Genomic DNA, 23,273 nt, shown 5'->3' with positions numbered 1-23,273 from the left:
ATCTCAATCAACACATAATTTCCAGCTGACAATGTCCATAAACATGATAGTCCTAGGTTTTGCATTTTCCTTTCTTCTTTTGGTCACATTGTCTCACACATGTTTTGTCTGCAATGTTCTAGGTTTCGCAGTATAGCAAAGTCTTATTTCCGTAAGGCCCATGGAGTGCTGCTTATGTATGATGTCACATCCCAAGCCAGCTTCCTCAATGTACGACAGTGGATTGATGAGATCAAGGTATAAAATGCTGGTGTTTTACGCTGTGATAAACGGTGTTCATTATTTCATTCCCATTATTATCACAACTATGAATACACAATAACTCCAGTTGCTTTGGGCAAAGCCAACGCCAATTTTGTCAAACCAATTTTTAGTAAAACCACCTGTTTCCATGTTCTAAAATACATCCAGATATAAAACCGAAAAGTCATATACACCAGAATTTATACATGGGGTGATGGTCAATACCCGATTTACAATAAAGCAAAATAGACGATGTACAGCTAGAACTCCCTGCATCCCCCACCATTGTTTTGGATTATAAACTATAGCCAAAGAGAAATCTGGAAAAACCTCATACCTCTAGGCTGGGTGCACACCATTTGTAACTAATTCCATGTGGTGAGAACTCAGAATAATTGAAGTTGAACTTTTAGTCATGAATCAGTTTAGAAGAGTTTTTAGTAGAAGATAATCCCACCGACAGATTCACAGTTAATTTGGTATTCCCAAGTTTAGACTTTATCCATTATCAATGAGATGGGAAATAACGTACCGATCACTGGAACCCCAACCAATCCCAAGAACATAGGCTCTGAAGAGCCATGTGTGAATGGAGCAGTGGTCAATCATGCGCACTTCCACTTCAGTCATTCTGGGAGTACCGAAGACCAGGTGGGGGCAACTCTTGACTTTCTCCGACCATCACATCAAGAATTAATGGAATGGCAGGGCACATGATCAATCGCCGCTCTACTCATAAAGGGCTCTTCAGAGTGTCTGTTCTTTGGATTGGTGGGGTTCCCACAGTTGGAAATCCTGCGATTGGGAAGTTACCTCCTGTTCCTCAGATAGGGAGTAACTTTCAAACTTGAGAATACCCATTTAACTCATTCTGCCTTTTATGTACAGGTTATCTTTGTAAGGTGTCCATATCCTTTTAGGTCCCATTAATCCTACACATTTCTGTAGTTTTGTTTTTCTGTAGTAGTTGATTTTGTTGTGTTAACCACATCCCTTGTGCTGTTCTCCATATTGCAGAACTCCTGTGATAGATCAATACCGGTAATGCTCATAGGCAATAAAACAGACTTGAGGACAGAAGGCACTCAATCTGGAATTCCGACTTCAATGGGGGAGAAGTTAGCCATGGTAAGCTTGGCATAATGCCAGATGTCTAATCCATAAACTGTGTGGTATGCAGAGCGGTGTGCTGAGCTTTATGTCTGGTGTATTCACAGGCCTATAGCTCCCTCTTCTGTGAGACCAGTGCGAAGGACGGCACCAATGTAGTGGAAGCTGTGCTTCATCTCGCCAGGTAATGTCTCTCTTCAATACCCGCACCAGTAAAGGTGTACTAACCAAATATGTTACTGCTGTATTCTAGCTATAAAGACTGGGAGAGGCAGGAGGACGGATGGCTGGATGCACAGCCACGTCTGCTTAGATTTATTCCCATGGGCATAGGACACTGCTACGGGCTACATCGTCCCCCAAACCCTAAGCTTCATACCTGGTTAAGGCAGCCTCATCCTACGTAATATTGTCTGTGTGTCGGCTATAATACTGCTCAGCTTAGTAGTGGTGTCTTCTGTTGCCATCCATGGGTTTGTCTTCTCTGGCTGCCAGCGTATAAGTATTCCTTATTTAAATAGTCAAGACCTTTTAGGCCTGAGTTACATGGTGTAGGTTCTTACTTTTCTTAAAGTAGTTGTCCAGGCCTCTGATATGTCTGCAGTCAGTCCAAGTGACTACAGACTTCTGAATACAGCAATGCGAGCTGTTGGGGTATCCCGGTATTACCGGTGGTCATCTGACCGTAAGCAAGCACTTTGCATACTTCCAGCCACAATTTGACTAGATATCTTGGCCGCACTCAATTCACCCGTATTCCACCAGGCGGAAAGCGTCAACTCAGAAGATCACATGATTGCGTTCACGAGACTGCCACTCTCATCCGCAGTACTGGAGAATACTGATAGCGGGAGCACCACATGCTGTTAGGGTTCGGAGGTCTGCAGTCACATGGTGAACGAACAGCTCCTTTAAGCCAAAACAATTATGGATTCTAAACAGATAAAGGAAAGACTTTCAAGTCTCTTGGGTTTACTCACGCTGCTCGCTGAAAAAGGCATTGTTAAACTAAATTAGCATTGTGTGAACATTGCCTTAAGGTACCGTCACATTTAGCGACGCTGCAGCGATCTAGACAACGATGCCGATCGCTGCAGCGTCGCTGGAGAGCTGTCACACAGACAGCTCTCCAGCGACCAACGATCCCGAAGTCCCCGGGTAACCAGGGTAAACATCGGGTTACTAAGCGCAGGGCCGCGCTTAGTAACCCGATGTTTACCCTGGTTACCATTGTAAATGTAAAAAAAACCAAACACTACATAATTACATTCCGGTGTCTGGTCACGTCCCTCGCCTTCAGCTTCCCGCACTGACTGAGCGCCGGCCGTAAAGCACAGCGGTGACGTCACCGCTGTGCTCTGCTTTACGGCCGGCCGGCACTCAGTCAGGGCTGGAAGCTGAAGGCGAGGGACGTGACCAGACAGCGGAAGGTAAGTATGTAGTGTTTGTTTTTTTTACTTTTACGCTGGTAACCAGGGTAAACATCGGGTTACTAAGTGCGGCCCTGCGCTTAGTAACCCGATATTTACCCTGGTTACCAGTGAAGACATCGCTGAATCGGCGTCACACACGCCGATTCAGCGATGTCAGCGGGAGATCCAGCGACGAAATAAAGTCCTGGACTTTCCCCAGCGACCAACGATCTCCCAGCAGGGGCCTGATCGTTGGTCGCTGTCACGCATAACGATTTTGTTAACGATATCGTTGCTACGTCACAAAAAGCAACGATATCGTTAACGATATCGTTATGTGTGACGGTACCTTTACTGGTGCAATATCAGGTCATGTAATTTCCATTTTGTCTTTCCAGACAAGTAAAGAAAACTGTGGATGTCTCCAATGAAAACGCTGAGACCGTGACTAAACTCAGTATTCCAGAGAAGACTTCTAGCTGCTGCAAGATTTAACTTCATGCCCTCGGCAGCCGGGTGTCGTCCTGCGGAAAAAGATAGAAAACATACACTGTGGAACATGCCTCAGATTAATCGGATTACCTTGATGGCAGAATCCTCGCCAGCATGGACAAGGAATATTTTTAAGTTTTAACAAGCATTTAATGTTCATTTCTAGCACATAATTGTGAGCTCTCAGGGAACAAGCGCTTTATATTCTTATTGATAATTCCGTTTTTCTACTTAATTTGGATGTATTTTTATGACTTCACTGCCTGCACGTTTAGGTGGTTTTGGAATTTCAAGATTGATATTTTAACGTTCGGCTGACTTCTCAGCTGCCAAAATTATTTCTGAACTGAACAATAATGAGAATTCTCAAGGTGACACAATTTTACGATAAAACTTGTTCTGTGCCGTTTCATGTGTTGCTGTGACACGAGGCAGAACAGAAGAGAAATGCTCCTCTATGAGGTCTTTTATGTTTATGTACTTGCTGCAAGTTTCTGTTGCACCGTGGGTAATTCTGGAACGGGCACCCTACATATTTGAAGGCGATGACCGTGGACTACATGTTCTGATAAGACTGCAACATATGAGACTATGAACCTTTTTATGGTAAATAAAGCTTTTATTTAAGTATTTATGACAGCATTTGTCATATTTTGTCCCATTCACCATTAGAAATTTGTTTTTGTACTCAGAAATAAAAATTCCATGGACTATATGTTCTGGTCAGTGGCATATTTGGTGCAAAAATCTCCCCAAAAAATTTCAACCAGATGCTGACAGTGACGTTTTTTTTTTTTGTTTTTTTTTTTTATTCTCTTGATGGAAATATATTATTTCCTTACAATTTTGCATCATAATTTTGGAACTTTTTTTTACACTGCTCACTTTACATAAGGAAGTGTGGCCTCCCACGGCCTGACAGGCTTACTATAATTTACGCCAGATACTGCTGTAAATTATTGGGCAAAACTAACCTAGCCAGATATGCGTCCAATGTATTATTGGGTTCATGCCTCTTAATAAATTGGGCAAATTTGTCTCCAACAACTATTCTGTTTCACAGGGATGGGGAACCTCAGGCCCTGGGGACATTTACGGCCCGCAATGATCTTTTCTCCGGACCTTGGGCAGAATTCCTGGCACAGCACTGCCACCCCTTTAATTCCTTCTTGCTCTGTCAGCACATAGTGTTTACTACTGAACGCTGCAATGAAAGATTACATATTGATGCTGGCCAGTGCCAAAATCAGGACGTTATTTGTGGGAGGAATTGACAGCTAAGTGCTCCCGTCTCACCGAAAAGTGCAGCAGTGGAACCCCAGCATCTCTTGTGATCTCTATGCTGCAGCCCCATGTCTCTTGTGATTTCTATACCGCAGCCCAAAGTCTCCTCTGTGACTTGTATGACTCAGACCCGTCTCCTCTGTGATTTACAGGTGCTTCTCGCAAAATTATAATATCAAAACGTTAATTTATTTCAGTTCTTCAATATAAAAAGTGACACGCATATATTGTAAACAGAGTGATCTATTTCAAGTGCTAATTTATGTTAATGTTGATTGTCATAGAAAATATTAAAAATCCTTGAGGTCGCTCATGTCCCTCCTCCTTTTTATTTTTTCATCAATCATTTGTCCTGTTGAGCTGTGAGCTAGAAATCACACCTGTCTTCATGTAAAACACAGCTATGTGAAGCAGATTAATTAAAATCTGAGGATTCCCTCTTTATGCCCCCACAGAGAGACAGGAAAAGGCCTGGTTAGGGCCTGGAGTGGATCAAAGAAAATATGACACCTTTACACATAGCTGTGGTCTCTGCAGTGCAATGAGTGAGCAGACATTGTGTCTCCGGGAGAAAATATGGAATATCGGAATTTTTAGCCATCCGATATCAACGAGACGTATATTGTCGGCACCAGGATAACTAGGCAATCATACACATATTTCTCATAATCATAACCCTCACCAAAGGGCCCCAAAGCCATAGGGGCCATATAATCACCAGCAGCTAGGCCATGTTTGGTCTCTGAGCGTAGATAAAATCCCGATACAAAAGATGACATCGGTCTCAAATTTCCGCGGTCATCTTAGGAGGAGTTATTACATAAATTGGGATTTCCTAAAATTATAAAGGGCTGAGTCCAGCTCACAACCAGGACCTTGTGAGGTCATCGAAGAGGGGTGTGTGGGTGGGATTCGGGGTCTGATAAAAGATCGATCCCAAATATCATCAGTGTTCGTACAAGAAGAGTTACATATCCTGTGTATGTAAGGACCCCATCTTGACGGCCAAATCGAAGCGCTCTCCTTTGGCTAAACTGAATCGTCTCTGCGATCGGTGTGTTAAGTTCTCCTGTTAATCCCTTTTATTTTATGTTACTGTTTATTCTGTATTGTTTTGTCCCCCTTGTAAAATCTTTTGTATATTTTTTATAAACACTGCCTCCCTTTGGATTAAATATAAAATTTAATAGTTCTGTAAACTATACCTTGAAGTGATAGCTACCTTTTAACGGTGTCTAATCGACCGAAAAAGATTAGTGGTGGCAGTAGGTAGTCTGAGGTTATCTGAGAGTTAGCTGTGAACGTATCGGGGTGTGTACACACATGTTGGAATCTGGAGGTGTATATGTCGTATGCTCAACATTAATTTTCTGATAGCTGGCCTAATGGTACGAACAGGCTGCGGCCTTCTCCGTTGTTCGTCGGCCAATTCTGTAATTGTCTGGACGATAGGCGGCAGCAGAGAGCTGTTCGCTCCAAAGATCACAGCAGGTGGTACTCGTGACCTTCCCTGCCTGGGATATCAGGGAATTGTGGGATTAAGAAAGCCCTGACAAATATTACGGGATCCCTGAAATTGATGATTATGGCTTACAGCCAATGAAAACCCAAAAGTCATTATATCAGTAAATTAGAATAATTAACAAAAACACCTTTAAAGGCTTCCTACGTATTTAAAATGGTCCCTCAGTCTGTTTCAGTAGGCTCCACAATCATGGGGAAGACTGCTGACTTGACAGATGTCCAGAAGGCAGTCATTGACACACTTCACAAGGAGGGTAAGCCAAAAAAGGTCATTGCTAAAGAACTGGCTGTTCAGAGTGCTGTATCCAAGCATATTAATGGAAAGTTGAGTGGAAGAAAAAAGTGTGGTAGAAAAAGTTGCACAAGCAACTGGGATAACCACAGCCTTGAAAGGATTAAGAAACGGCCATTCAAAAATTTGGGGGAAATTCACAAGGAGTGGACTGCTGCTGGAGTCATTGCTTCAAGAGCCACCACACACAGACGTATCCAGGACATGGACAAAAAGTGTTGCATTCCTTGTGTCAAGCAACTCATGACCAATAGACGCCAGAAGTGTATTACCTGGGCCAAGGAGAAAAAGAACTGGACTATTACTCAGTGGTCCAAGTTCTTGTTTTCAGATGAAAGTAAATGTTACATTTCATTTAGGAAATCAAGGTCCTAGAGTCTGTAGGAAGAGTGGAGAGGCCACAATCCAAGTTGCTTGAGGTCAAGTGTGAAGTGTATCAAGATCCAAGTCAGTGCAGCCGTCTACCAGGAAATTTTAGACCACTTCATGCTTCCCTCTGCCAACAAGCTTTTTGGAGATGGGAATTTAATTCTCTAGCAGAACTTGGCAACTGTCCACACTGCCAAAAGTACCAATTGAGGCAGCAATTGATGCAAAATGAGCATTGACCAAGTATTGAGTGCATTTACTGAACATAAATTTCAGTAGGCCAACATATTGGATTTTAAAATTATTTTTCAAGCTGGTATTATAAAGTATTCTAATTTACTGACATAATGACTTTTGGGTTTTCATTGGCTGTAAGCCAAAATCATTAACATAAACACTTGAAAAGATCACTCTGTAATGATTCTATATAATATACGAGTTTCACTTTTTGTATTGAAGAACTGAAATTAACTTTTCGATGATATTCTAATTTTGTGAAAAGCACCTGTATATGCCCCAGTCCCATGTTTCCTCTGTGATGTATATGCCCCAGCTCCGTGTCTCCTCTGATGTATATGCCCCAGCTTCATGTCTCCTCTGATGTATATGCCCCAGCTTCATGTTTCCTGTGATGTATATGTCCCAGCCCCACGTCTCCTCTGTGATGTATATGTCCCAGCTTCACGTCTCCCCTGTGATGTATATGCCCCAGCTTCATGTCTCCTCTGATAATAATAATAATAATTTTTATTTATATAGCGCCAACCTATTCCGCAGCTCTTTACAAATTATAGAGAGGACTTGCACAGACAATAGACATTACAGCATAACAGAAATACAGTTCAAAACAGATACCAGGAGGAATGAGGGCCCTGCTCCAAGCTTACAAACTATGAGGAAAAGGGACACACGAGAGGTGGATGGTAACAATTGCTATAGTTATTCGGACCAGCCATAGTGTAAGGCTCGGGTGTTCATGTAAAGCTGCATGAACCAGGTAACTGCCTAAGTATGTAGCAGTACAGACACAGAGGGCTATTAACTGCATAAAGTGAATGAGAACATAATGCGAGGAACCTGATTGTTTTTTTTTTTTTGTTTGTTTTGTACCCTGTAATGTATATGCCCCAGCCCCATGTCTCCTCTGTGATGTATATGTCCCAGCTCCGTGTCTCCTGTGATGTAAATGCCCCAGCTTCGTGTCTCCTCCGTGATGTATACTTCATGTCTCCTCTGTGATGTATATGTCCCAGCTCCGTGTCTCCTGTGATGTATATGCCCCAGCTTTGTGTCTCCTGTGATGTAAATGCCCCAGCTTCGTGTCTCCTCTGTGATGTATATGCCCCAGCCCCATGTCTACTCTGATGTATATGCCGCAGCCCCACGTCTCATGTGATGTATATACCGCAGCCCCATGTTTCCTGTGATGTATATGCCGCAGACATATACAGGTTTGCATCTGTCTGGAGCGCAGTCAACTCTTTATCATAATAAGCTTTGTAAAGTATATACAGTACATCATACAGGAGACGCTGGGGAGATATACATCACTGGGGGGCAGGCATATACATCACTGGGGAGGGCAAGTTTTTATTTCACAAGGAGAAATTGAACATCACAATTTGTTATGCTATTTCTCACAAATACAGAAATACCCAATATGTGGTCAAAAACTTATTTGTGGGCACATGGCAGGGCTTGGAAGAGAATTTGTCTTGAGAGCAGATTTTTTTCCCGACTAGTTTGCGAGCACCATTTGCCAGAGCAGCAGGAAACATCCCAAACGTTACCCCATTTTGGAAACTACACTTTTCTGGGAATTCATTTACTGGTGTAGTGACTTTTTACTCCACAGGTGTTTTCTAGACGTAGGCAGGCAGTGGATGTTGCCAAGTGAAAATTGTGAATGTGCCCAATTAATTGTAAGCTTATGGACCTGGAGACGCGCATCCTATAAGTTAAGTGGGTTCTTCCGCTACAGCAGAGCTGTCAAACTCAAATACACAGAAGGCCAAAATTAAACAGTTGAACATGGTTGCGGGCCATCTTGATTTTTCTTTAAAACAAAAAAAAAAAATCTACAATTGACAGTTTTTCCTTATCAAATATAACAATGAACATTTTGTATTGAAACAATCTTAAGTGGGATGTCCCACGAACAAAGTACATTTTAATTTATAAATCTTAGAATAAAATCATCAGAAATGGGACATACTGGAATGTTATGTAAAAGCATGAAAAGCATATGGCCCATTGGTGTTATTTAAATATTTAATAACAAAGGATAAAAAAGAAAAAATACAGAAACTATGATGCCAACAAAAGTGACCCCAAAAACTGTGTGATACCCCCAAAGTGAATTCATCCACATGTATGTTAGGATGGCCCTTCTGTACCCCCAAGCAAAGTATGGTGACCAACACATTATGCTGTCCCAACTGTGATCCCTACAACACTCTGCACATTATAATGGGCCCACATTAGTCAAAAATCCAAGGCACCGATAATCCTCCTTCACAAAAGCTTTGACCCCAGTGTACACATACCGTAGTGTTCAAAATAAGTGTGTTCAATATATGAGTTAAAAACTTTATTCTAGTTTTTATTTCCAGCATTTGGATCATTGCACACTGTTTTCTAAATCAAAACATGAAAAGAAATGTATATAATTTTTAACTACAGAAAATAACAAAAATGAAGATTGGGCTGTTCTAAAGAAAAAAAAATAGCGACTGTCTTTACAAACTCACAATATGCACTTTTTTTGTGGATTGAGGCCGATGTAACAGGCCAGATTAACCCCTCCCGCCCAGAATAAACCCAGGGTATATATTGGACTAGGCTGGATTATACTCCTCCGGGTCAGAATATACCCCAGCTGCTGTAGATCAGATTTTTCAGGCTTTTGAGAACCATTGAGTGATATACTCAATAATGGGGGCCCCAGGCAGCACATGGGGGACAGAGACAGTGAACGGGGTCCCAGGCAGAACACGGGGGCAGACAGCGAACGGGGTCCCAGGCAGCGCACAGGGAGCCAGGCAGCACATAGGGGGGCAGAGACAGCGAACGGGGTTCCAGGCAGCACATGTGTGCTCCATGCAGCGCATAGGGCCCCATGCAGCACACATGGGCCCCAGGCAGCGCACAGGGCGCTAGGCAGTGCGCAGTGGCCCCAGGCAGCATACATGGGCCCCTGGCAGCGCACAGGGGCCTCAGGCAGGACACGGGGGCCCCAGGCAGCACATGGGGGTCAGCAACAGCGAATGGGGTTCCAGGCAGCACACAGTGGCCCCAGGCAGCATACAGGGGCTCCTGGCAGCATACAGGGGCCCAGGCAGCACACAGAAGCCCCAGGCAGTGCACAGAGGGGCAGAGACAGTGCATGGGACCCCAGGCAGCGCACAGGGGGGGCAGAGACAGCACGCAACGGGGGAGAGACACTGGGCCGGGCCCCTGTGCGCTGTCTCTGCCCCCCGTGCGTTGTCTGGGACCCCCTGTGCAATGTCTGGGGCCCTGTTCTTGAGTATACCACTCAATCCTGTGCGATATCTGGGGCCCTGTGTGATCTCTGAGGCCCCGCTGCGCTGCCAGAGGCCTCTGTATGCTGCCTGGAGCCCCGTTCGCTTTCTCTGCCCCTCGTGTGTTGCCTGGGGCCCCTTGCGCGGCCTGGTACCCCGTTCGCTGTCTCTGCCCCCCGTGTGCTGCCTGGGGCCCTGTGCGCTGCCAGGGGTATCTGTTAGCTGCCTGGGGCCCCGTGTGCTGCCTGGGACCCCGATCGCTGTCTCTGCCCCCCTGTGCGCTGCCTGGCACCCGTTCTTGAGTATATCACTCAATCCTGTGTGATGTCTGGGGCCCCATGTGCTGTCTCTGCTCCCCTGTGCGCTGCCTGGGGCCCCATTATTAAGTATATCACTCAACCAGAGGGGTATAAACTGGCCTAGTCCAATTTATACCCTGGGTATATTCTGGGTGAGTCCTGCGTACCTATCTTTAACATTGTGTATGCAGGGACATGTGTTGGATGCGTCCGCGTGTGTCGTTTTGAAGCGCCCTCAGACTGCAACATGTTGCATTTTCTTGCATTCGGCGGGCACGTCAAATCATACAACGCATGTCCCTGCATACCCAATGTTAAAGATAGGTACGCAGGATGCATGAGGAAGTAGGCAGAGCTTAAAGAAGTCCACAGCACCATGCTGTGGACTGATACGCTAATGTGAACCTAGTATTAGCATTCCTGTGAATAACTAACCTAATATTTAGTTGCATACCCACAGTGTTGGAGTCAACCAACTTCTGGCACCTGTCAGCTGTTATTCCAGCCCAGGATGCTTGGACTACATCCCTCAATTTTGTGGCATTTGTTGGCTTTGCCTCAGAAATGGCATTTTTAATGTTACCCCACAAGTGTTCTATCTGATTAAGGTCCAGGGATTGGGATGGCCCCTCCATAACCTCAATTTTTTGGACTAGAACCAAGATTTTGCTCGTTTACTGGCGAGTTTAGGGTCATTGTCATGTTGAAACACTTCCAGGGCCTATCCTCTTCAGGTTAAAACAACATGATCTCTTCAAGTATTTTAATACATGCAAACTGGTCCATGACCCCTGGAATACGGTAAACAGGTCCGGCACCATAGTAAAAGAAACATGCCCATATCCTGATGCTTGCACCACCATGCTTCACTGTCCTCAGAGGGTACTGTGGCATGAATGCAGAGACTGGGGGTCGTCTGACGAACTGTCTGCAAACCTTGGAGCCAAAAAGAACAATTATACTTTCATCAGTCCACAAAGTGTTCCTCCATTTCTCTTTAGGCCATTTAATGTGTTCTTTGGCAAATTCTGGCTATTCTTCCATCTATTCGAATGGTAGTCTTCTGTTTTCTTCCACGTCTCTCTGGTTTGGCTTTCCATTTTAAAGCATTGGCGATCACTTTAGCTGCACTTCTTCATAAGTTTTATACTTTCCAATCAACTTTTTAAATAAAAGTACGCTGTTCTTCTGAACAATGTTTTGAACGATCAATATTTCTCAGGCTTTCATGAAGAAATACATGTACAAGATGTTCTGGCTTCACCCTTAAATAATGGCCACCTGATTCACCCGTTTCTTCACAGAATGATTGACCTCACTAGTTGATCTCCACACTGCTATTTTTAACACCCCCCCCCCCCTTTCAATTAATTATTCTAATACACAGACTCAAAAACATGCAGATTATGAATGCGGAGTCTGTTGGCTTTCTTAGAATCTACTGCACCAACTGGTAAATTGTTTGACTTGTGGTAATATAATTTATACTAAAAAGTGATTAATCTGGTTAGTCATATTTTCAACACTACTGCAAGAGAAAAATCATGCAGAAAAAAACGTAACGTTTTGGCCACGCAGGGCCTTTTTCAAGCCATTACTAAGATGTGGATAGGCCTTCATACAGTATAATGGCCCCATATAGTTCTCCATACAGTGTAATGGGCTCCATAGGCCTATCGCTATTATCACGAACTTTTATCCGAATAAACTTTTGACATAAGCAACTTGAAATAAACGAGTGCAGTGATCTTTTTTTTTACATAGTTCCTTAAATATGTATATGAAGGTGAATGGGGCACTACATGAAGTGGTTAGAGGGAAAGTGTTCTTCCCCTTCAATCAAAAACCTATAAGACAAAAATGCACACACCACCCACGGAAAAAAAGTCACTTTATTCAATATCTGACTGGGTCCACCGTGAATACAAAATGACAATTTACTTTAAATCATGGTGAATTGCTTGTTGAACCTTGATTTCCATCAGAAAACATTTGCTTTAGCTGACTTAACCATTGCTAGGTCAGCATGCAGAGAAAGCCAAAAGGAATAAAAATAACCCAAAATTGGTGCAGGGTTGTAACAAAGTGGCGGTATATTTATAATATGTACACAAGGCAGAGGGAAAAAAAAAGTTATGCTAATTGTTTGACAAAAGGAAAGGGATAAAAATGACAGCGGAAAAAAAATTAAAAAACTCTGCATTGGGGCAAACAAAGCCATTTAGCCAAATGCTTTTGTTCAGGAATTGGGCACTGTATCAACGCATTGTCGTCATCTTCATCCATTACGTGCAATCCACAAATGCTATTTTGGCTCGTCTTTTTTCTCCATTGCCTTTTTCTGCTTCTCTTGCATTATCTGAGCATCTCTAAAATAAAAAATAAATAAATAAAAAGGTAAAATTATATTAGGATCTTAATGGTTGGAAATTATTTTCTGCAAAATATTTCTGGGTAGTCTTTAAAAGGGATCGTTAATAGAGATGAATGAACATCGTCGGCTCCCTCCTTATACAGCAAGCTACAGCGCTTACCGAAGAAGCTGCATCGGGAACCCAGCTAATTGGAGCGCTCCCGATAATCAGCTGTTCTGAGTCGTAGCTGTGTGTGTCGCGGCTATGTGTCCGGCACAACACACAGGCTCTCCATGCATGTGCTGAAACTGTCACACAGCTGCGACACATGCAGCTGCGGCGCCTGATCAGGAGCGCTTGAGGTATCTAGGTTCCCGATGAAGCTTTTTTGGTAAGCGCTGTAGCTTGCTGAATAAGGAGGGAGCCGAAGATATTTGCTCATCTCTAATCATTAAGTACTAGACAATCAGTTCTTAAATATCAAACATGACCCATTTTACACAAAAAACACACAACACATCATTCATCATTCCAGGAATGTTGGCACTGTATTCCCCAGAAGTGACGATATGGTGACGTAAGTGTTCTGTCTGACAGAAACAGGAAGTCTGCATGTCAACAGCATCTGGAGATGGACTGCAGCAATCACGAGGGGTTGTTTCTTTAAAGGGATATTTTCCTGGGAGTTCTAGAAGTAGCTTGGCTATTTTGGAAAGTGCTATGGATGTCCAGTCTCTTCTCAATTGCCAGCGGTGAGAAAAGGGAATCTGCTCTTTAGATAAAAGCAGGTCCCGCCCTCTAGAATCATAGAAACGTAGAGTTGGAAGGGACCTCCAGGGTCATCAAGTCCAACCCCCTGCTCAATACAGGATTCACTAAACCATCTCACACAAAACCTCTGTTTGAAGACTTCCATTGAAGAAGAACTTACCTCTCGTGGCAGCCTGTTCAACTCGATCACCCTCACTGTCAAAAAGTTTTTTCTAATATCTAATCTGTATCTTCTTCCTTTCAGTTTTATTCCATTGCTTCTCATATTTCCATGTGCAATGAGAATAAGGATGACTCCTCTACCCGGTGACATCCCTTCAGATATTTGTAGAGGGCTATTAAGTCTCCTCTAAACATTCCCAGATCCTTTAATCGTTCCTCGTAGGACATACTTTGCAGTCCCGCTCACCATTCTGGTAGCTCTTTTCTGAACTTGCTCCAGTTTGGTTTTTTTAAAATGTGGTGCCCAAAACTGGACACAGTATTCCAGATGAGGTCTGATCAAGAGGAGTAGAGGCGGATAATTACTTCACGTGATCTCGACTCTAGGCTTCTGTTAATACATCCAAGAACTGCGTTTTTCCTCTTTGCTTCTGCATCACACTGGTATACTAATAGATCACAGACTGCACACGAGTCAACAAAGTCTTTTCCACATGTGCTGTTGTTTAGCCCTATTCCTCCCATTCTGCATGTGCCTTTATTCATTTTTCTTGCCCAGATGTAGGATGTAGATGTTCGTTACTGCCCACAGTTCCGATTTATTTACATCTTTTTGTATCCTCTCTCTCTTCTCTAGTATTAGCTCCCTCCTAGCTTTGTGTCATAAGCAAATTTAATCAGTTTATCCACAATTCCTTAATCTAAATAATTGATAAAAGATGTTGAACAACACAGAGTTCAGGACAGAGCCTTGTGGTACTCCAGAGACATTCTTCCAACTGGATGTGCAACCATTTATGACCACTCTTTGGGTCCGACCACTGAGCCAGTTATGAATCCACCTAACAGTTACCGTGTCAATCCCCTAATTGGACATTTTTTCAATAAAGATAGCATGAGATAATTTGTCAAATATACTGACTGAAGTCAAGATATACCATATCTACTGCGTTTCCCTGATCCACCCAGTCAGTGATTCTGTCATAGAAGGAAACTACCGCATATACTCGAGTATAAGCCGACCCGAGTATAAGCCGACCCCCCTAATTTTGCCACAAAAAACTGGGAAAACTTATTGACTCGAGTATAAGCCTAGGGTGGAAATGCAGCATTTACCGGTGAATTTCAAAAATAAAAATAGATCATTATTTCCCCATTGCTGTGCCATATAGTGCTCTGCACCGTTCATATTTCCCCATAGGTGTGAACCATATAGTGCTCTGCACCGTTCATTGTGCCCCCTAGCTGTGCCATATACGGTGCTCTGCACCGTTCATTGTGCCCCATAGATGTGCCATATACGGTGCTCTGCACCGTTCACTGTGCCCCATAGCTGTGCTGTGCCATATACGGTGCTCTGCACCGTTCACTGTGCCCCATAGCTGTGCTGTGCCATATACGGTGCTCTGCACCGTTCACTGTGCCCCATAGCTGTGCCATATACGGTGCTCTGCACCGTTCACTGTGCCCCATAGCTGTGCTGTGCCATATACGGTGCTCTGCACCGTTCACTGTGCCCCATACATAGCTGTGCTGTGCCATATACGGTGCTCTGCACCGTTCACTGTGCCCCATAGCTGTGCTGTGCCATATACGGTGCTCTGCACCGTTCACTGTGCCCCATAGCTGTGCTGTGCCATATACGGTGCTCTGCACCGTTCACTGTGCCCCATAGCTGTGCTGTGCCATATACGGTGCTCTGCACCGTTCACTGTGCCCCATAGCTGTGCTGTGCCATATACGGTGCTCTGCACCGTTCACTGTGCCCCATAGCTGTGCTGTGCCATATACGGTGCTCTGCACCGTTCACTGTGCCCCATAGATGTTCCACATAAATTTGTGCCGCCGCTGCCGCAATAAAGAAAAAAAACCACATACTCACCTCCCTTGATTGCAGCTCCCGGCGTCTCGTTCCGGCGCCTCCATCTTCCCAGCGTCTCTGCTCTGACTGATCAGGCAGAGGGCGCCGCGCACACTGTATGCGTCATCGCGCCCTCTGCCTGAACAGTCAGAGAGCAGAGACGCCGGGAAGATGGAGGCGCCGGCCGGGAAGATGGATCGGCGCCCGGCGGCTGGAACGCGGACAGGTGAATATGCTATACTCACCTAGTCCTGGCGATCCTCGCGCTGTCCCTCTGCCTGGTCTTCGGTGCCGCAGCTTCTTTCTCTATCAGCGGTCACCGGCACCGCTGATTAGAGAAATGAATAAGCGGCTCCGCCCCTATGGGAGGTGGAGCCGCTTATTCATTTCTGTAATGAGCGGTCCCACGTGACCGCTGAAGAGAGGAAGAAACTGCAGCGCCGAAGCCCGTGGGACGGCAGGGACAGCGCGAGGATCGCTGGGACTAGGTAAGTATGCCTCAGCGCCCTCACCCGCCGACCCCACCGCTACCGTGACTCGAGTATAAGCCGAGGGGGGCACTTTCAGCCCAAAAATTTGGGCTGAAAATCTCGGCTTATACGCGAGTATATACGGTAAGTTAGTCTTGGTCTGTTATAACTTATTAGTTACAAACTCATGCTGGCTCTCGTTAATCAATTCATTCTCACCCAGGTACTTGCATACATGTTTAATAATTTGTTCAAAGATCTTCCCTGGTATAGAGGTAAAGCTCAATTGCCTATAGTTCCCTGGGTCCACCTTTTTCCCCTTTTTGAAGATAGGGACAACATTCGCTCATCTCCAGTCTTATGGGACTTCTCCTGTTCTCCAAGAATTTTCAAAGATTATGGAGAGTGGTTCAAAAAATTCTTCTGCAATCTCCTTCCGTACCCTAGGATGTAATTAATCAGAACCTGGCAGTCACCAGTTCATTTATGTTAGCCAAGTGTTCCTTCACCATTTCTCGGTGTATAGATAGTGTGGATTCTTCTATTCATTCAATTGTACAGTGAAGATCAGTTGATGTTACATTTACTTTCTGAGAGAAAACATGCAAAATAGAAATTTAAATGTTCGGTCTTCTCAACATCATCTTTTACCACTCTACCATTTTCATTCTGTAAAAATCCTATAGAATCTTTGAATTTTTTTTTTTTACTTTTGACATACCCCCAAAATTCTCTTATTGCTTTTGACACCTTTTGCAAGCCTCAATTCATTATCAGCTTTAGATAATCTGATGCATGCCCGGCAGGTTCTGCAGACAGCATTATATTCTTCTTTAGATATGCCTCTCTTGTTCCATTTGATAAACACATGCTAAAAAGGAAGAAATGTTTAAAGGGAACCTGTCACCCCGAAAATTGCGGGTGAGGTAAGCCCACTGGCATCAGGGGCTTATCTACAGCATTCTGTAATGCTGTAAATAAGCCCCCGATGTTACCTGAAAGAGGAGAAAAAGACGTTAGATTATACTCACCCAGGGGCGGTCCCGCTGCTGGTCCGGTCAAACGGGTGTCTCTGGTCCGCTGCGGCGCCTCCCATCTTCATTCCAAGACGTCCTCTTCTGATCTTCAGCCACAACTCCGGCGCAGGCGTACTTTGTCTGCCCTGTTGAGGGCAGAACAAAGTACTGCAGTGCGCAGGCGCCGGAAAGGTCAGAGAGGCCCGGCGCCTGCGCACTGCAGCACTTTGCTCTGCCCTCAACAGGGCAGACAAAGTACGCCTGCGCCGGAGCCATGGCTGAAGATCAGAAGAGGACGTCTTGGAATGAAGATGGGAGGCGCCGCAGCGGACCAGAGAACCCATCCGACCGGATCAGCAGCGGGACCGCCCCAGGGCGAGTATAATCTAACGTCTTTTTCTCCTCTTTCAGGTGACATCGGGGCTTATCTACAGCATTACAGATTGCTGTAGATAAGCCCCTGATGCCGGTGGGCTTACCTCACCCACGATTTTCGGGGTGACAGGTTCCCTTTAAGTTCTGTGTTCATCCATTCTGGTTTCCATAAATGCTTCCTAAAATTTCCTAAAAGAGGGAAGAGTAACGATTGTGCTTTGAGAATCTAATTTTTCAAAAATTTCCATCCTATCCTATCTTGGATAGCCATCCATTGGATACTTCTCATCCTCTGAGGCCCTTAAAATCTGAAATCCAACCTTGAAGGCTAAGTCTTCATAGGTATTTCTCCTCTAGTTATCCAAAATTCTATGATAGCATGGGTTACAGAATTTATGGATGTGAGACCAGTGTCCGTGATGGTAATGTCCCTTTAAAGGAGGAAATAATCATGAAAACCGTTACGCATATTCTATAACAAAGGGGGTAGGAAGTGATTCTGCACCAAAGGTTTACCTAGAGACATCTGCAGTGTTACAATTCTAAATAAAGGCTACGTTCACATCCGCGTCTTTGGACGCAGCGTCGTCGCAACACACGACGGATGTGAAACGCATACAAAAACGCATTGTTTTGTGACGCATGCGTCCATTTTTGGCTTGATTTTGGACGCAAAAAAAAAAAAATGCAGCTTGCGTCCTGACGCTTGCGCCAAATATGACGCATGCATCACAAAATGCAAGACAACGCATGTCCATGCGCCCCCATGTTAAATATAGGGGCGCATGATGCATGCGTCGCTATGTGTCGCCGAACCTGCGCCTGACGCAATGCAAATGTGAACGTAGCCACATTCACAAAAGACACAAATGCAACCCATCCACATTACCTCTGCTTTCGTGCAGCAGCAGATAAGCCATCATCTTGTTTTTTTCCCTTGTCTGGATTTTTTTTCATATTTTTTGCTCGGGCAAGTTCACGCTGGTTTCCACCTGCAGAATTAAATGTATTACATCACAAGATGGATCAGCGATAAAAACTTTCACTTGGCATTTGTGATAAAATAGAAATGGGAGGGCTCTTAGGAGAAAAAAAAAAGTCAAAGCTTTAATTATTGCATGCAACTATCTGTACAGAGCATATTTGCTATATGTTTTGCTGCCTATTAGTGATGAGCGAGCGTGCTCAGAAGTTATTCAAGCATGCTCATGCGCTAATAGAGTATATTCAGTGTGCTCGAATACTATGTTCGAGTCACTGTGGCTGCATGTCTCGCCGCTATTCGACAGCCGCAACACTTGCAGGGATTGCCTACTTGTTAGGCAATCTTCGGCGTCCTCAAATACTATTAGCACACTCGCATGCTAAGATACCACTTCATCTGAGCACACTCGCTCATCACTAGTGCCTATACACAAGTAACTTGACCAAAACTGTTCATTTTCGAAGATATCAGGGCAAATATGCCTAATAATTTTTGTGCCCACAGCAGAATTGAAGCTGCATGTGTAAGGGCTCGCTCACACCAGCATATACATCAGACGAGTGCTGTGCGATTTTTTTGTCAGATAGCACTTGCACCAATGATATTCAGTGCGGATGCATGATTTTCTTTTTCACTGACAGAACCTGCCAGTGAAAAAAAAATTAGTATACATATTAGTCCATAGACAACCTTAACAAAGGTCACACTCCGTATCAAGATATACCCAACATACCCCGAAAAAACAGAGAAAGGAGAAAACGAGTGTATACAATAATCAGCAATTTTATTTCTACATACAAAAGTGGATAAAATGGATGCCTCATGTCAGACTGAATAAGACGCAGGAAAGAAACTGACAACCAGTTATGAATTTCATATAAAGTTGCCAATTGCCTCTTCAGAGAAATAGAGGACTTAAACTCTATAGCGAGAGGCTCTGGACTGGGGTTTAAGGGGCAACGTTTCTCCTTATGGAGAGTGACATACCAGCTCTATATAAAGTTGCCTAAACCTAAGTGGTTTCATAAATCACATACACATACCGTATATACTCAAGTATAAGCAGACCCCCCTAATTTTGCCACAAAAAAAAAAAACTGGGAAAACTTAATGACTCGAGTATAAGCCTAGGGTGAAAAATGCAGCAGCTACTGGTAAATTTCAAAAATAAAAATAGATACTAATAAAAGTAAAATTAATTGAGATATCAGTAGGTTAAGTGTTTTTGAATATCCATATTGAATCAGGAGCCCCATACAATGCTTCATACAAAATACGCCCCATATAATGCTCCATACAGTTCATGATGGGCCCCATAAGATGCTCCTATTAAAAAATGGCCAATATAATGCTGCACAAAAGTTAATAATGGCCCCATAAGATGCTCCATAGACAGATTTGCCCCATACAATACTGCAAGTACTGCATAAAAGTTAATAAGGACCCCATAAGATGCTGCATAGAGAGATTTGCCCCATAAGATGCTCCATAAAGATATTTGCCCCATATAATGCTGTACAAACGTTGACTATGGCCCCATAAGATGCTCCAGTAGAGATATTTGCCCCATATGCTGTTGCTGTGATTAAAAAATAAAATAAAATTACATACTCACCTCTCGACGCTCAGGCCCCTAGCACTTGCAATACTCACCGATCCTCGTTCCGGCGCCGCTGTGTCTTCTGCGTCCTCTGCACTGACGCTCAGGAAGAGGGCGCGCACTATCCACGTCATCGCGCCCTCTGACCTGAGCGTCACCCGGAACGAGGACAGGTGAAAATCGTGCAGTGCTCCTCCTCCCCATTATACTCACCTGCTCCTGGCGCGGTCCCTGCATCTCCGGGCGCTGACAGCTTCGTCCAGCGTTGAGCGGTCACCGTTACCGCTCATTACAGTAATGAATATGCGGCTCCACCCCTATGGGAGTGGAGTCGGGTCCATATTCATTATTGTAATGAGCGGTACCATGTGTCCGCTCAACGCTGGAATACGCTGTCAGCGCCCGGAGACCGGAGAAGCAGGGACCTCGCCAAGAGCAGGTGAGTATGTCACAGCCACCGCCCCCCCTCCCCCGCCGACCCCCTTGGGACAATGACTCGAGTATAAAGGTACCTTCACACTCAGCGACGCTGCAGCGATACCGACAACGATGTCGATCGCTGCAGCGTCGCTGTTTGGTCGCTGGAGAGCTGTCACACAGACAGCTCTCCAGCGACCAACGATCCCGAAGTCCCCTGGTAACCAGGGTAAACATCGGGTTACTAAGCGCAGGGCCGCGCTTAGTAACCCGATGTTTACCCTGGTTACCAGCGTAAACGTAAAAAAAACAAACACTACATACTTACCTTCCGCTGTCTGTCCCCGGCGCTCTGCTTTCCTGCACTGACTGAGCACAGCGGCCGGAAAGCACAGCGGTGACGTCACCGCTGTGCTTTCCGGCTGGCCGGCGCTCTGCTTCTCTGCACTGGCTGTGAGCGCCGGCCAGCTGGAAAGCACAGCGGTGACGTCACCGCTGTGCTTTCCGGCCGCTGTGCTCAGTCAGTGCAGGAAAGCAGAGCGCCGGGGACAGACAGCGGAAGGTAAGTATGTAGTGTTTGTTTTTTTTACGTTTACGCTGGTAACCAGGGTAAACATCGGGTTACTAAGCGCGGCCCTGCGCTTAGTAACCCGATGTTTACCCTGGTTACCAGTGAAGACATCTCTGAATCGGCGTCACACACGCCGATTCAGCGATGTCTGCAGGAAGTCCAGCGACTAAATAAAGTTCTGGACTTTCTGCAGCGACCAACGACATCACAGCAGGATCCTGATCGCTGCTGCGTGTCAAACTGGACGCTGCAATGTCACGGATCGCTAGCGATATCGTTCAGTGTGAAGGTACCTTAAGCCAAGAGGGGCACTTTCAGCCTAAAAAAAATGGGCTGAAAATCTCAGCTTATACTCGAGTATATACGGTAAGCTGAATGAACAATTCTCAGTAGAAATGAATATACAAAGAAAATAAATGGATGGTTGTAATACTGGGCAATGTGCTTTTTTGTATAGTCAAAAGTGCATAGTAGGTGCTATTTTACTATTATTTTAAAAACACAAATCAAGTAACTGGTTGTGGTGTACCCATTAAAACCTATACGGTATTTATGATGCACAGCCAAAATTTAGTTCAGATTTAATACAATTTTTAAATTATAAATCAGAAAATGTTAAAAACAGTTTGGAAAGAATAAGGGAAGAGGATCCTCACAGAGTTGCAGTCACAGGGGGCTAACATAATATTGTAAAACAGCCATCATACACAGGTAAGTTAGGCCGGTTTCACATTAGCGTTTTGAGGAGCTGCGGACTTCCTCCGTGAAGCCCCACCTCCGCCACTAGCTCCGCCTACTTCTGCATGCGGCCTGCATACCTATGTTTAACATTAGGTACACAGGTCGAGCGGCTGTATGCGGATGCTTTCGCATGTGTCGTTTTGACGATTCGGTGACCAGCGTAGGACGCAGCTTGTAGCAATTTTTTTTTCTCCGCATCGTCAAAAACGACATATGCGGAAGCATCCGCATACAGCGGCACGAGTTGCGTACCTAATGTTAAAGATAAATTCAAGTAAAAAACAGGCAGCACTCCATTCTATCTTTATCAACTGTGCAGAGTTTAATTAGACCCACATGTCTTTACATTATTAATGTTAAAGATAGGTACGCAGGCCGCATGCAGAAATAGGCGGAGCTAGCGGCCGAGGCTTCACGGAGGAAGTCCGCAGCTCCTCAAAATGCTAGTGTGAAACTAACCTAACACTGGTGAAACATATGTTAATAGAGAAATTTTGGATAATAAATCGTATAATATAAGACTGCTTTAAGACAGGACTAAAAAGAACATGACTTAAGATGAATATAATGTCAAAAGATGGAACAAGGTGATCAAAGATATACAAACAAACACACACACACACACACACACACACACTATAAATCACATATATACCAAGTGGCACAAAGTGTCAAAGTGAAACATCCATAGGGGTGCACGCATGTGGGGGTGCATGCAAGTATCCCGAAGCAAAGCGTCACGAAGATAAGCGTCGTGATACAGCAGTGATTCCATGGCAGTCAGGGCAGGAGTCAGGTAACCCACACTCTGCTCTCCCTTCTATCCACATGCTTTATTCCTATCCTCCTATGTTCCCTTGTAATCCACATTCAACGCCCAATACCCCCTCCATCACGACTCATATACATCAGCTCCTCTCTCCTTCCCTCTCCCATGCACTTCTCACCTTCCTGAAAAACCTCAGTCCATCTTGCCCAAACACACTGCACAAAAAAAAAAAAAAAAAAAACTTCATACAATTCCAAAAACTACCGTATTTTCTGGTGTATAAGATGACTGGGCGTATAAGACGACCCCCAACTTTTCCATATAAAATATGGAATTTGGGATATACCCGCCGTATAAGACGGGGGTCATCTTATACGCCCAGTCATCTTATACGGCGTGTGGTTCCCAGGGTCTGGAGGAGAGGAGACTCCTTCAGGCCCTAGGATCCATATTCATGTAAAAAATAAAGAATAAAAATATGGATATACTAACCCCTCCGCCGGACCCTGGCTCTCAGCGCTGCAAGCGTCTGCCTCCGTTCCTAAAAATGCGGTGAGTGAAGGACCTTCGATGACGTTGTATTGCTAACGTTATTACTTATGACTGTTGTGTTTTAAACTGTTAAGTTGTGAAGC

At 44.5% G+C, this 23,273-nt stretch overlaps 2 protein-coding genes across 3 annotated transcripts in view; one reads left to right on the top strand and one right to left on the bottom strand.

Moving 5' to 3' along the window:
- The window catches only part of LOC138676646 (ras and EF-hand domain-containing protein-like), a 60,479-nt gene extending 56,507 nt beyond the window's left edge, over positions 1–3,972 (top strand). Inside the window, exons 14-17 of one of the 2 annotated variants that reach the window (XM_069766147.1) lie at positions 123–237; positions 1,261–1,371; positions 1,461–1,537; positions 3,164–3,972. In XM_069766147.1, coding sequence (XP_069622248.1) covers positions 123–237; positions 1,261–1,371; positions 1,461–1,537; positions 3,164–3,260 — 400 coding nt within the window. In that variant the 3' untranslated portion in view covers positions 3,261–3,972. The remainder of the gene's footprint in view (positions 1–122; positions 238–1,260; positions 1,372–1,460; positions 1,538–3,163) is intronic. The other variant, XM_069766149.1, reaches the window with a different exon arrangement.
- An 8,448-nt stretch (positions 3,973–12,420) lies between these two features.
- The window catches only part of SERF2 (small EDRK-rich factor 2), a 33,946-nt gene continuing 23,093 nt past the window's right edge, over positions 12,421–23,273 (bottom strand). Inside the window, exons 2-3 of the mRNA XM_069766145.1 lie at positions 18,445–18,547; positions 12,421–12,915 (exon numbers count right to left, since the gene is read on the bottom strand). Of these exons, the coding sequence (XP_069622246.1) occupies positions 12,852–12,915; positions 18,445–18,547 (167 nt within the window). The 3' untranslated portion in view covers positions 12,421–12,851. The remainder of the gene's footprint in view (positions 12,916–18,444; positions 18,548–23,273) is intronic.

The sequence above is a fragment of the Ranitomeya imitator genome, chromosome 4 (genome assembly GCF_032444005.1).
Source record: "Ranitomeya imitator isolate aRanImi1 chromosome 4, aRanImi1.pri, whole genome shotgun sequence".
NCBI lineage: Eukaryota > Metazoa > Chordata > Amphibia > Anura > Dendrobatidae > Ranitomeya > Ranitomeya imitator.
Note: the sequence above shows the minus strand (reverse complement) of the source record. Positions and strands in the feature narration are given on the sequence as shown.